Below are 13,936 nucleotides of genomic sequence, written 5' to 3'. Positions count from 1 at the left end.
GTCGAGAAAAACCAAGACGTCACTTTCAAAGACGTCGCCGCGGAACTTGAGGCGCACATGAACGTAACCTCAAACATGAAAATTCTCCAAAACCCGACTAACGTGTCTACGTCTTTAACACATGCGATGCGCGCCAAACAAAAAAACAAGAAAGGTTTGAAATTAGAATCAAAAAAGCAATCCGGCAAACCGAAAGATGCTTCTAACCAATCATCCGATCCATCAAAATGCAACGGATGTGGAGGCTCGCATTTTCACTCAAAGTGTTCGTTTCGCGACGCGTCATGCCTCAAATGTTCAAAGAAAGATCACATCGCAAAAGTATGCCGCTCGCAAGCTAAAATCGACCAACCTTCGGTCGATAAATCTGATCACAGTGACAATAATACTAATCTAACAATCCAGTCGATCACTTTGAGAAATAAACATTGTCGCATCTATATCCCTACGCAAATCTTCGGTAAAACCGTAAATTCCCAGTTTGATACGGGATCTGACGTCACAACTATAGGCAAAGACACGTGGATACGCCTGAATAGACCAACTCTCGAGGCTGGCAAATCCATAGATCACGCCGGTGGTAATCCTCTGAACACGCTCGGCAGATTCACGTGTAAGATACACGCTGTCAACCGCAAAAGTGACGTAACAATAAATGTCGTCTCGCGTAACGACCTTAACTTATTCGGTTTAAACGCGATTGACAAACTTAATTTATGGTCCGTACCTCTCAATAAATACAGGGAACCCGGCATAAATACTAATCAGTGCGCAGCTATCACTCACAATAAATCAGACTCCCTCGTCGAGTCTTCCTCTTTGAACAATGCATTTCGTGATCAAATCATAAAAGAATTTCCTACACTCTTTTCTCCCGGTCTTGGTAAATGCAACAGCTTTCGAGCAAAGTTCGTGCTAACAGAGGAAGCTGTCCCGGTCCAAACTCCATGTCGACAGATCCCGTACGCGATGGAGACACCTCTCGAAGAAGAACTTCAACGTCTAGAGTCTCAAGACATCATCGAGCGAGTCCACCTGTCAGACTGGAGCACTCCTGTAGTCATTGTAAAAAAACCGGACGGCAGAATCAGATTGTGTGCTGATTACTCTACAGGCGTCAACCGCGCGCTCCGAGACAATACGTATCCTTTGCCAAATACAGATAATATTATCACTAAAGTAAATGGCAATAGCTATTTCAGTGTTTTAGATCTCAGCGATGCCTTTCTCCAAATAAAAGTTGCCGAAGACCATCGTGACATTACAACGATTACCACCCCAAAAGGAGTATTCAGATTTAAGCGATTACCCTTCGACATCAAGACGGTATCAGCTATATTTCAACAGGCCATAAACCATACCCTAGCCGGCTTGGAAGGCGTCTATGTTTACATTGATGATGTAATAATCATGAGTTCCACTCAACAGGAACATGATAAACGCCACCCTCCAACGACTAGAAGAAAGAGGCTGAAAACTGAAACCAAGTAAATGTCGTTTTGCCCTACAAGAAATTAAGTACCTTGGCATCATAATAAATGAATCAGGCATATCCGCTGACCCAGAAGCCACACGCGCGATCACTGAGATGCCAAAACCTTCGTGCGTGGCTGAAGTCCAAACCTTTCTAGGAATGGTAAACCATTATGGAAAATTCATCCCTCATTTATATCGAGTCAAGAAACCACTCCAGGATCTTACTCGTAAAAATCAATTTTGGTCGTGGGACTCTCAACACGATATCGCCTTTCAACGTATCAGAGAGATACTGCTCAGTCCTCTTCTCCTGGAATACTTTGACCCCTCCAAAACTCTTATTGTTGCACCCGACGCTTGCTCAACAGGGATAGGTGGAGTACTCCTTCAACGAGATTCAGATGGACGTGAACGTGCTGTATACCACATGTCTCAAAGCCTCACCGATTCACAACACGCAACTATTCACAACTCGAAAAAGAAGCTCTAGCGCTAGTCACAGCAATCGAACGGTTCCATAAATTCCTCTGGGGAAGGAAATTCATTCTCCAAACGGACCATAAACCGCTCATCACATTTCTGCAGACAGAAAATACTAAAGGTCTTAAACCCACTACAGCGGCTCGCCTCAAACGCTGGGCTATAAGGTTGCTCGGATACGACTTTAAAATCGAATACATCCGCACTCAGGATTTCGGTCAAGCAGACACACTCTCTCGTCTCATAGAAAAGTTCCGTCACGATAACCTTGAAGATCTTCAAGTTGCCAGCATTTGTCTGACAGAAAATGAAATCAAGCAGATCAGAGATTCTTCTATCGATAAATTCGGCTCAAATCTTCGCCAAAAACTGCAGGCTGCCACAAACGAAGATCCAGATCAAATCGGTGATAGAGGCCATCCGGAATAACAAGATTCCCACACAAAACTCCTCTACAGTGGACCATTATATAAAACGACTTGACTGCTTAACCATTGTCGAGGACACTCTGTTACTTGGAGACAGGGTTGTCATTCCAAAAAGTTTAGCCAGATATCCTTTCGTCTCTTCACAAAGGCCACCTTGATATCAGAAGGATGAAACAACTTGCACGCGAATACGTGTACGGCCAAAACTCTCCGACGATATTGAACGCCTTGTAAAACAATGCGATGCATGCGCGTTAACACGTAAGCTTCCTGTCAAGGTTCCAATCAATCCATGGCCAACTCTTACTAGACCTCTAGAACGTTTACATTTGGATTATGCTGGACCTATCAATGGACAATATCTACTCATCTTTGTGGACGCATACAAAATTTATCGAAGTCGCCATCACTCCAACTATTTCTGCTACTCGCACCGTCGAACTTTGCCGCGAAGTATTCTCGCGTTATGGACCCCCTGAAGTCCTAGTAAGCGATCACGGAACACAGTTCACGTCAGAGATCTTCTCAAAATTTTGCAAAGACATGCAGATCTCACATATTTTCACCGCTGTTAACCCTAACGGCCAGGCCGAGAGAATGGTGGACACAGTAAAAAGAGCGATTGCTAAGAATCCAACCGGCTGGAGACAGGAACTTCAAGACTTCCTGTATAGCTACAGATACACTCCATGCTCTGCAACCCCAGATGGAAGATCTCCCGCAGAATTATTTTTTGGCAGACGAATTTCCTCACCCTTCTCCAAATTATTTCCTAATACGACTAAGTCCTACTCCCCTCCACCGACTGTTCCCTCTCACAAGCAACTTGAAATACAGGAACAATTCAGTCAACATCATGGAGCACAGGAAAGGACTTTCAAACCAGGAGATCGAACTGTGGTAGCTCTCAACAATAAAAGAGAACAAGGCTACATTACCGCGGCCTTATCTAAAACACGCTACACAATTCGTTTAAACAACGGAAAATCTATTGAACGACACATCAATCACATTTGGGAAGGAGGTAGCCCCCTGTCGAGTCCGAGCCCTGCTGTCTCGGATGATTGGATGTTCTACGAAACACAGGTAGACCGGAACACTCCCGATGTTCCAACGGATCCCGACCATCCGGTCGCTCCGCCAGAAGCCCCTGAAGCACCAGAAGACCTGACAGAAGCTATATCGGGCATAACCCCGACTAGACCCGTCCGTTGCAGGATCCAACCGAAGAGACTCATCCTGGACCCCAAGTCAAAGTCTTACACTCAGTGGTAACTTCTTAAGAGGGGAGATGTTGGGGCCCGCCAAGCAATAGGCTCAACCTTGTAAGGCGTCCCCACGAGGGCGCCCAGGCAGTTTGAGTAACATGGCCGCCGTGGCTAACACGCGCTCAGTTACGCTCTATACTGATTTGCTAGAATATACTCTCTCGTGTGATATCGAGTGTGCACATCGTCATACGGAATCCTCGCGGACTCATCCTTACCTCCCGTGACACCCCGCCCATTTATCGGGACCCAACAATTACTAGCTATTACTATTTATTATTTCAAATATTATTACTTGAATTCAAATTCCCTTCAAATTAAATTTAAATTAATGTTTAGAAAATGATATTAAATTAAATTTTCTATTTTAGAAATTTGCATACTATATTAATATTAACAAGATAAGTAAATACACTTATTAAAAAAAAAAATATTGCACACATCTGGGAGCGAATCCGGATCTTACAATTGTGAAGCAAGCACCTAACGCACGAAGCCGACTACACTGATTGGGAAAACAGTTACCGGGAAGGCTTATATGGCGCGCGCGGTATAGCCAATTTTCACAAATTTATTATTTCGAAACTAAGGCCTATTCGATCAAACGCCGGGAGACGTAAACTTTGTTTTCGTCTCCAGAATAATTAAAAAAATTATTATCGAAATCCCAGGGTGATCCTCCCCTTGTTAGAGAAAGAAAAAACAGTTTTTCTTAATTATTTCAGAAAATATTTATTTTACAAAAAAATGTGTCAAATAAAAAATGAAGCTCGCGATAAGCTCTACAAAAAATAGATCATATGCATATTTTATCTAACTCCAATACTTTAGTCGTTATAATAGAAAAACTGTTTTAAAATGAGTTTTTTTTATATTTTCAATATTGTTTTTCGTGAAAAGTAAACACTTAGGCGGGGGAGGGGCTTTCACGCAAAGGGAGGTCCACCTCCCCTCCCCTCCCTACGCATGTCTCGAAGCGATGCGAGGTCTGCAGATGTAAAATTAAGAATTTTCGAGATATGACTGATTAAACTTGGCTAGTTTTCATTATTTTGGACATTGGGCAATATAAATAATCTTTGTTTCTTAGTCCCACATAATTTTACAGACTTGAAAAAAATACCTAGATAAACCTTATAACATGCGAAATAGGGCTATCATAGTGGCGTTTTGCTTTCCGACCTCAATTGCAAAGTTACAGTACTGCCGGCATAGCATTACTCAAGGTGTACCACAAGGAGGTTGCCCAGTTGTTTATTGTGTTGTATCGTAGAAGTTAATTACATGTTTGAACGCAAAATTTGTTTTCCCATTCTCGCTGTCAAAATAAGAGGTTACCATTCAAATAACTAATGTTGTTACCTTAGTGTGGAACGATAATCCATAGAAGTCATAATATCTCTTCAAATTGAACCTGGGTTTTCCCTTCCAACAGCACGAATTCAGTGAAAATTGAACTTAGAAAAAATTCTTTGTTCATTTCTTAGCTTCAGCAATGCCAGACTACACAAGGAACAAAATTGTTGATATTCTCTTAGTTCTTGGAAAATGTCGTCGCAATTATCGTGCAGCAGCTCAAATGTATCATAATCGTTTTCCTGATAGATGTCATCCTAATGATCGAGTGATTGCCGATATCGAACGACGTGAAAGACAGCATCCTAATGTAAGAAGACAACAACGTCGTATTAATGTCCCTGAGCGTGATGACTCTCGAATCCTTCTTGTGTTAGCTGTGGTGCATTTAAATCCACATATTTCACTATGAGATATTGAAAAACAATTTGGTATTCCAAGAAGCACAGCTCATAGATTTTTGGCCTTGCATACATTTCATCCATATCACATAACATTGACTCAGGCACTAACACCTAATGATTATTGTCGAAGACTTGAATTTTGTAATGGGACTCAGGCTATGTTACCGCAGGATCAACAATTTTTTAGGTTTGTTATATTCTCAGATAAAGCTATTTTCCATAATACAGGCCAACTAAACTGACACAACAATCATTATTACTCCTACGATAACCTACATTGGCATCGTCCAATTGATCACCAACATCGTTGGAGTCTTATAGTGTGGTGTGGTATTGTAAATGGTTACTTAATTGGACCTTTCTTTTTTGACGGAAACGTTAATTAGGCGAACTACTTACATTTTCTTGAACATGAATTGCTAATCCTCTTGGAAGACGTAGACCTAGTGACAAGACAACGCGTGTGGTTCCAACATGATGGCGCACCAGCTCACAGAAGTTGGAGAGTCCGACAGTTTCTACACTGTCTCTTCCCACGTAAGTTTATTGGACTTGAAGGACATGTTGAATGGTGCCTCAGATCTCCAGATCTGACAAGTCCCAATTTTTTTCTATGGAGATTTATAAAAAATGTGGTTTACGCAGAAATATCTACAACTAGAGACAATATGATAAACCGTATAAGAAACTGTTGCATTTCTATTCCTAGGAATGTCCTTCTGGAAACTGCTTGAAATTTTGAACGTCAAATTCAATTATGTATTCAGAATGAAGAAAGAATTTTCAAACACTTATTACGAAAGAAAATTCTCAAAATCTTGTTTTAACTGGCCGGATTTTTTCCGATCTTGCATTGACTGGCTGAATCACCGATCAATCTTGTCTTGACTGACTGGATCACCGATCATATCTTGACTGGTTAGATCACCAATCAATCTTGTCTTGACTGACTGGATCACCGACCAATCTTACCTTGACTGGTTGGATCACCGATCAATCTTGTTTTGACTGACTGGATCACCGACCGATCTTACCTTGACTGGTTGGATCCCCGATCAATCTTGTCTTGACTGACTGGATCACCAACCGATCTTACCTTGACTGGTTGGATCACCGATCAATCTTGTCTGGACTGATTGAATCATTCTCCGATCTTTTTTCGAACACAAAGTAGGTGTAAATCCGACTAAGCTACCTCCACGTGGTACACCTTGAGTAATGCTAATGCTGGCGGTACTGTAACTTTTAAGTTCTGTAACTCAAAAAATACTTAAAGAAAAAACGTTTAGTTATAGTGTTTTGGAAAGGCCTTAAGATAAGCTACAAAAATATGTCATAAAAAATAGGCAGTTTCATTAAAAAAATTGAAGGTGACCTTTATGTGACCTTCAAACAACTATTCAAGGTTAAATAATAACACCATCTTATATCTCCCTTGAAACTATGCAACTTTTGTCTGAAACATTTTTATTGAAAATGTTTTATTGAAGAATTATAGAGGTGCGTTTTTTAAAATGGGGCACTGTATAAATATTATATAAAATAATATAATAAAATAAAACATTTAATTTGTAAATCACACTTTTGTTGTACAAAAACACATGCTGAGAATTATTGTTATAAAAAATACGCTTGCTATTGATTTCATCGACTTATTAAAAATATTGGCATTCAAATGTCGCGCGTGAGTCGTAAGAATTCTATTAATGTATATGTAGGGGAAAGCGCGGCTATGCCATACACCGAGGCAACGTCGTATTTCTCCGTTAAATTTTGAAGAAAGATGAGTCAAGTCGGTGGTAAAGCCTACTTTTAGTTCCTGTAAAGGAACTTAGTTCCTTGTCAGAGTGAGTTTGTTGATCTACTGTGCACGGTGCGCATACTGTTGCAGAAAATCTTGTTGTGTTTGTTTTCCTTACTATTTGTTCCTTACTAATTTAGAGGTAAGTTAAATGCTTTTATAAATATATTGGTAGCTTTTAGATCATAAGACTCATCTCTTTAGTTATGTTTTACACAAAACAAAAACCTGTTGATAACAAAAGTTTGAAGTTGTGTTTTTAATTTTCTAGGAGGTCGGGGTTAAGGTAACGGCATACTACTTAAGGGGGCATATACACCCAGGAGGCAAAAAAAAAGGCAATTTTCTGGAATTTTTTTTTTTTTAGAAACTGTTGGAGTTACCGAATTGGGTTTTTTTTTTAGTTAAAAATATATATTTTGAAAAAACTTCATGATTTTGTTTATTAAGAAATTGACAGAGATATGGTATCGTGAAGAGGCAGCCCTGAAAAAAACGCCCAAAACGGTACCAGGTGTACCTTCGCCAAAAATCAACTGAAACAAAAAATGTTTATGGAATCTTAAAATATATAATAATATCTTTGGCGTATCGGGGCCGATTTCAAAAATATCAATTTTTGACAAAATGACGAGCGTTTAAACTTAAAGTTGCGATTTTCAAAACAAAATTTGTTCGTTTTTTTGTTCCCTCCAAAAAACTAAAAGGTCTAAAAAAAACCCCTCCGATACGCGGTAGATAATCATGTAGAATAGCCAGTATAAATTTCAAGCAAATCGGTTCAGTGGTTGTCAATATATTTCTCATATCAGTTTGAAAAATGTCGTTTCGAGAAAAACGCGTTTGAATATTCAACATATGTTTTGTTAAGGAAACATAAAATTTTTTTGAATTACACAGAGTTGTCAATTCTAGCCATAATACAAGTTCTCGGCAGTAGATGCGATGCACATATCGTCTAAATTTTATTGTCGGCGACGTATTCGCGTTTCTTTCGTCTATTCCTGTACACGTACTTCGGTTTGCGCTATGCAGCGATCATCTTCACACGTAGCATATTGGTGTGCATTTGGTCCGAAAAAAATAATGCTCATTATTCGTAATATTGAAGTTATACCATCGTTGAATATGCAAGTAGCTATGTCTGCAGCATTTCTACTGTAATAGCACCGCTGTACATTGTTTTTGAAGCTATTTTCCAAATTATATTGTTGAAACTTTTATTCTGAGTATAACCACCAACACAGCACATCAATAGTGCGTCTTTACTAAGAATAAGAATCGAAGTTCACTCTTGGCTCCTGACAAAAAAACAATCTCTAGAATTCATCTCCCAAGGTAAGGATTTCTAGGGAAACTCGACGACCTCTATCCCGGGCCACTGCCACGAGTTACCGAGCGTTGCCAGCGTCACTCCCAAACGAGTACCTTTCTGAAAAAGAAAAAAATCTTAAACTCTCTTCTGCTCCATCCCCAGCTTTTGCCACGGGTAACCGAGTGTCGTCCTCCGCGATTCAGATCAAAATAACGACCTCCTGCTCTACCCTGGGCTCCTGCTACAGGTTACGAGCGTCGTCTCGAGCAATATCAAACAAAAATGACGATTTTATACTGTCACCCGGGCTTCTGCTTCGTAAAACTAAACATTGTTTGTTGCGAATCCATTCCCTTGTGCTAATCCAAGAAATTCTTAAAAAAAGAATCGAAATTCATTCTCAGTTTCCGAAGAAAGAATGATTCTCCAAACCCGTCCTCCAAGGCGTGGACTTCCAGGGAAGCACGACGACTTCCTGCTCTATCCCGGGCTCCTGCCACGGGTTTCCGAGCGTTGCCCGTGCCATTCCTGGACAGGATGCGATAGCCCACCAACCAATCATCTTGACTTATCTAACCCAACCAACGGAAAAATTCTAGGCATTGACCGCTGTAAGTGGTGGTATGCTATCGGTCCCGTGTGCTATCGGGATCCGCCCGTCATTCCTAATCTAATGACCTTCAGGAAGAAAAAGGAACAAGAGAATGTCCCCCCCCCGAGACAAAATTTCAATTTCGAAAAGAAGAAATTTTAAACCTAAAACCGTAACTCTCTCCCAAATCTTCTATTTACTAAAAAAAATTTTAAGAGAAAACGATACGCCATGCGTCAATTAAAACGATAAAAATCAATAGATGTAGATACAAGCGTAAAATGCGTTTGACAAGAATATTTTCTTCCTCAACCAAAGACGTGCCAAAACAACGCAAACACAACGCGTTCCTCCGTTCATCCAACGCGAAACTTCTCGCGCACAAGCAACGCGGACACGCCTCGACCATCCAACGGAAAACTCCTCGCGCGCAAGCAATACAGAAATAACGTGCTTCGAACATCCGACGAAAAACTCTTCACGACCAAGCAATGCGGACATAACGCGTCTCTAACATTCCCATACAGCACAGAAAATTGCAGTAACATTCCAGCAATGTTGCAATGTTATAAATTGCAATGCAATGTTATGAAGACATTGCAGAAACATAAATTAACAATAAGCATACCTGCAATATCTCAGAAATATGACATTAACATTCTAGAAACATTGCATTATGGTAATATTGTAAATATAAAGTAATGGCAACAAAGAGCCAAAGCAGAATATTTGCGTATAAAGTAAAAAATGTAAAAGTAATGTAACTTTCTTGAATAAAAATGTATAATTCTAAACAATATTTGTATGTTAATACCCAAATAAATTTATACTTAAAAATGTTATCACAAAAGTGTAATTTTTGCTAGTTAAATAAATAAATAAGTAAATTATACGATTGGAATTGCCAAGATTATTTTTATATGGATATGTAAAAGTTGGAGTAGACTTTTGTATAATGCATAACAGAATAAACTAGAGTCCTTTATTTCCCTCCAAGATAAAAATAAAGAATTTTGGTTAGTTCATTCTCTTATGTGTTATGCATTATGCTAAAGTATGTTACCGGCTTTACTCAAAGTTAATGCACAGAACATTTTAGCTCAGAATATTCCAGTAACGTTGCAGCAACGTTGCTACAAATGTTATTATGTTGTAATATTATAATAAATGTTGTAAAATATCATTATATAGTGTTTCGTTATTCATACTAAATACATAACATTACAATGTTACTGGGATGTTTTAATGCAATATTTCAAAAAGCGGACATCTTAATGTTGCTGCAATCTTACAGCAATGTTGCAGCAATATTTTGCAATCAATATACAATATTACAATGTTTCAATAAAATCATTCTGTAATGTTTCTGCAATCTCTTTGTGTTGTATAGGTTCTAAGCAAACCTCCCGCACGTAAATAAACATTTTTGGAAGGACTTAACTGTGTCTTTCGAAGACGTAACTCCCCATCACGTTGACGAAATAACGTCGCTAACTCCTCTTGACGTTGTAGACAAATGGATCGCTCCTCACGTATCTTCCTCAGCATTTCTAAAGTTGAACGAAGAACAGCTTCCGTCTCCGCCGTCTCTACGCGAAAGCTCCGACAATTCTTCACCGAACGCGTGCAAATTTACTTTCTTGATTCTGCCATGGCTCGTTTTTATATCCTTGAAAATGGTCCGAAAACGGTCGGACGAGCCCCCAAAAAGTTATACTCGAGGAGAGGACACAAAACACTCGCGAAGGGAAGAACGAACGCACAAGACAAAATGATTAGACACTCTTTTATAAGTGACTATGCACAATTAATTTGTAGCGGAATTATTTAAATATCGCTTGGCAGCTCCGTGTTCCGAAACAGAACAAAAGTCGGCCGCGCTTCTTTTTAAATCGATCGATCTTTCTTCGGCCAGTTTCTCAAGCTCAGCCAAAAAGCGGGCATAACAATACTATAATTGAGATTAAAAAGGATCGAGATTGGTTTGTTTAAATTGCACGCTTCGAACATATCAAAGAAATTTTTTCTTTTTAGATTAGTAAGACTATTTTTAGTCTCTGTGTAAAATTTAATTTCATTACCTTTGTTAATCTACAAATAAACGATTGTTTTGTGACTGAGAAAAAGTACTTTCGGTGATTTTTAATATGTCGAATTTTATTAAGCAAAGAATTTGCATAAAATTTTGTCTTTGGAACGAAATTTGGTGTATAGAAACTGTGTGGATGTGTTACAGAAGTGTTTCGGTGATGAGTGCATGTAAAGAATAAGGATTTTCTAATGGTATAAAATGTTCGAAGAAAGGAGAGAACGCAGCAAAAACGAGGATTACTCTGGAAAACCTTCTGCTACAACAGATGAGCAACACGTTAAAAAAATCAGTTTTAGTGCAATAATCCACGATTGATAATTCGCAATTGAACATGCTTGGATATTACTTGGTTTATGCTAAACGATTTTGAAAAATAATTTAACGGTGAAACCAATGTTCTTGCTCACACTTCTTGTTTTGTGAATTTTTGACTAAAAATTTAATGAATACCATTTCACAAACTCCTTAGTCAAGAGGATTGGAAAAAAACATTGGCATAAATATATTGCAATGGGAGTAGATTATTTTGTAGAAGCGAAATAAATTTCGATGAATAAATTCATAGTTTGCGTTTTATTGGACCAATCAATTTTTCAATCGACAAAGGAAAGAGTAAAAATAAATTTCTCGATTTAAAATCATTTTCTATCTGTAAAAGTGCATTGTATTGATACTCGATTTCTCGAAGTTTATTGTTGTCGCTTTTTTGATGTGCTGATTAGTTCTCATTCAGCGTTTACTTTGTGAACGGCTGTCATCGCGGAGATCGCGTATTTTGACTACGTGTATTGAGAGGTTAATCGTGTATTATTCAATTTGTAATTTGTATGAAATTGTATAATATCAAAAGCTCTGTAGCGCCGCGTAACGTGCGGCTATTCTGTCTAGTGTAATTAAAATTAAATTAAGCAGGGAAAATTAGAGTCACTTTAATAAGCGCCATACAAAGAGCGACTAATCTCGGGATTGATCACGCCATGATTGAGACTATGTGATGTGTTAATGAATACATGAATTGATGTCAGCCTACTCTTGTTGGTGTGAGTAGCGGTAAGTAGGCTGTATTTTACGTAAGTTTAAAAGTTGCGCGCATGTTGCCATGTCCGGTTCCAGCCAGCAATGGGATTCTTCCGGTTGTATGTCTTGATTTTTATTGAAGTGACTCTAAGGAAAAAGAGAGTGCAGTGCAATTAACAAAGGACGACTATATTATACAATCTTTTTTATTATTTATACATAAAATTTACGAATGTTTCAACTCGCTTCAGCGTTACAGCTTCACACATCCTCGTTTCGCATATGGTGAGATCACTAACAGGTTGTGAAATCTGTAGTTGTTATCAGATTACACTGCAGATTAAAAGATATAATGTACATCAAATAAGAAAATTTTGAGCAAATCGCTAAGTGTACGAATAAATTATGATATCTATAAATTAAGATATTAATTAAGTCATCTATGCTTACGGTTTAAATTTCGAATATACAGTTATATTTTTTTATAAATTGCAAACTTTAATGAACATAAATCAAACTAGAATGATATCCTTAACATTTCACTTTAGAGTCATTCTCAGCATAACAATATTGCTGAAATATATATTAAGGTTTACAATGTGAACAATTAATTAATTGTACTCAGACCATGACAATTGTATCATTAACAGGTTACCAAGTTTGAAGTGACATCAATCAGAATAAATTAATCCCTGAGGAGCAGACTACTCTTCTTGCAAACATACCTATATAATTCCGAACTATACGCGATTGTAAATCAAATCAGACGAAAGTTAAAAATCAGAAATTATGTGACTCATTTGAAGTGACCGCAAAACAATAACCGAAACTTTGGATCCTAATGATATCTGTGCATTCTAAATTCGTGTAATAAAGGCTACTTTTAGCGATCATTAGGTACACCTAAGGACTTTGATTCTGTCCATGGGAAAATTTTCCAAACAAAAAAGTCGCTATCTTTTTACACACTTACAGTTTATGATTAACGTAACGACCAATAAGCTTTAGTCGTTTTATTAAACATGAACTGCAAGTATGTAGAAAGTGGTGACTTCTCAGTTTGGAAAATTTCCTCATGGACAGAATCAAAGTCCTTGGGTGTACATGCATCAAAATTGTTATTGATAGGGGTGAAACTTATTCTGGTAATTTGTACCATAACCATAACGTTGAAACGTTCTTGATTTTTTATAACATAAAAAATTTTTCTATCTATTCGTATTACATTTGGCACATATTTCCAATGTACTAGAAATATAAAATTACTACTCTGCTTTATTACTAATAGGTATAACATGGTATCAATCAGGTAAATACCAAAACTGTTAACTACGCCTTTACTACTAATAACTATAATAAAATATTCTAGCGCAAAAATATTTTGGTATACTTTTGTTGCTGTACCTAATTCACGCCAAAATTGACTTTAATTGACTTAATCAATTAATAGAACAAAATTCTGCAAACTTAATTATCTTGCCAAATCTAATGTGCTTTTGTTTGTTATACATTATATCAAGCAATACGAATGTGAAAAGAAAACAGCGCAAAATCAAAGGATGATTAAAATATAAATAAATAAATATAAGAGGCAAAAATAAAAATAAACGGAAGAATAAATAAGTCAACGGTAAGTCAAAGAGTAAAAGAATAAATATTAAAATATTAAAAAAATAAATAATGACAGCAAATCAAATTATAAAGAGA

The 13,936-nt window shown here is 37.8% G+C and overlaps 2 protein-coding genes across 4 annotated transcripts in view; both read left to right on the top strand.

Moving 5' to 3' along the window:
* Positions 1-13,936, top strand: part of LOC105207374 (cordon-bleu protein-like 1) — a 245,652-nt gene that overhangs the window by 105,748 nt on the left and 125,968 nt on the right. The window lies entirely within an intron of this gene.
* On the top strand, positions 2,721-3,659 carry LOC105207523 (uncharacterized protein K02A2.6-like). The gene has a single exon (XM_011177082.2). The coding sequence runs from the start codon at positions 2,721-2,723 to the stop codon at positions 3,657-3,659; it is 939 nt and encodes a 312-aa protein (XP_011175384.2).

This window comes from Solenopsis invicta, chromosome 2 (genome assembly GCF_016802725.1).
Source record: "Solenopsis invicta isolate M01_SB chromosome 2, UNIL_Sinv_3.0, whole genome shotgun sequence".
Taxonomy (NCBI): Eukaryota; Metazoa; Arthropoda; class Insecta; order Hymenoptera; family Formicidae; genus Solenopsis; species Solenopsis invicta.
Note: the sequence above shows the minus strand (reverse complement) of the source record. Positions and strands in the feature narration are given on the sequence as shown.

Coding starts and splice junctions, on each gene's coding strand:
- LOC105207523 (XM_011177082.2), top strand. CDS start 2,721: ATGCTGGACCTATCAATGGACAATATCTACTCATCTTTGTGGACGCAT.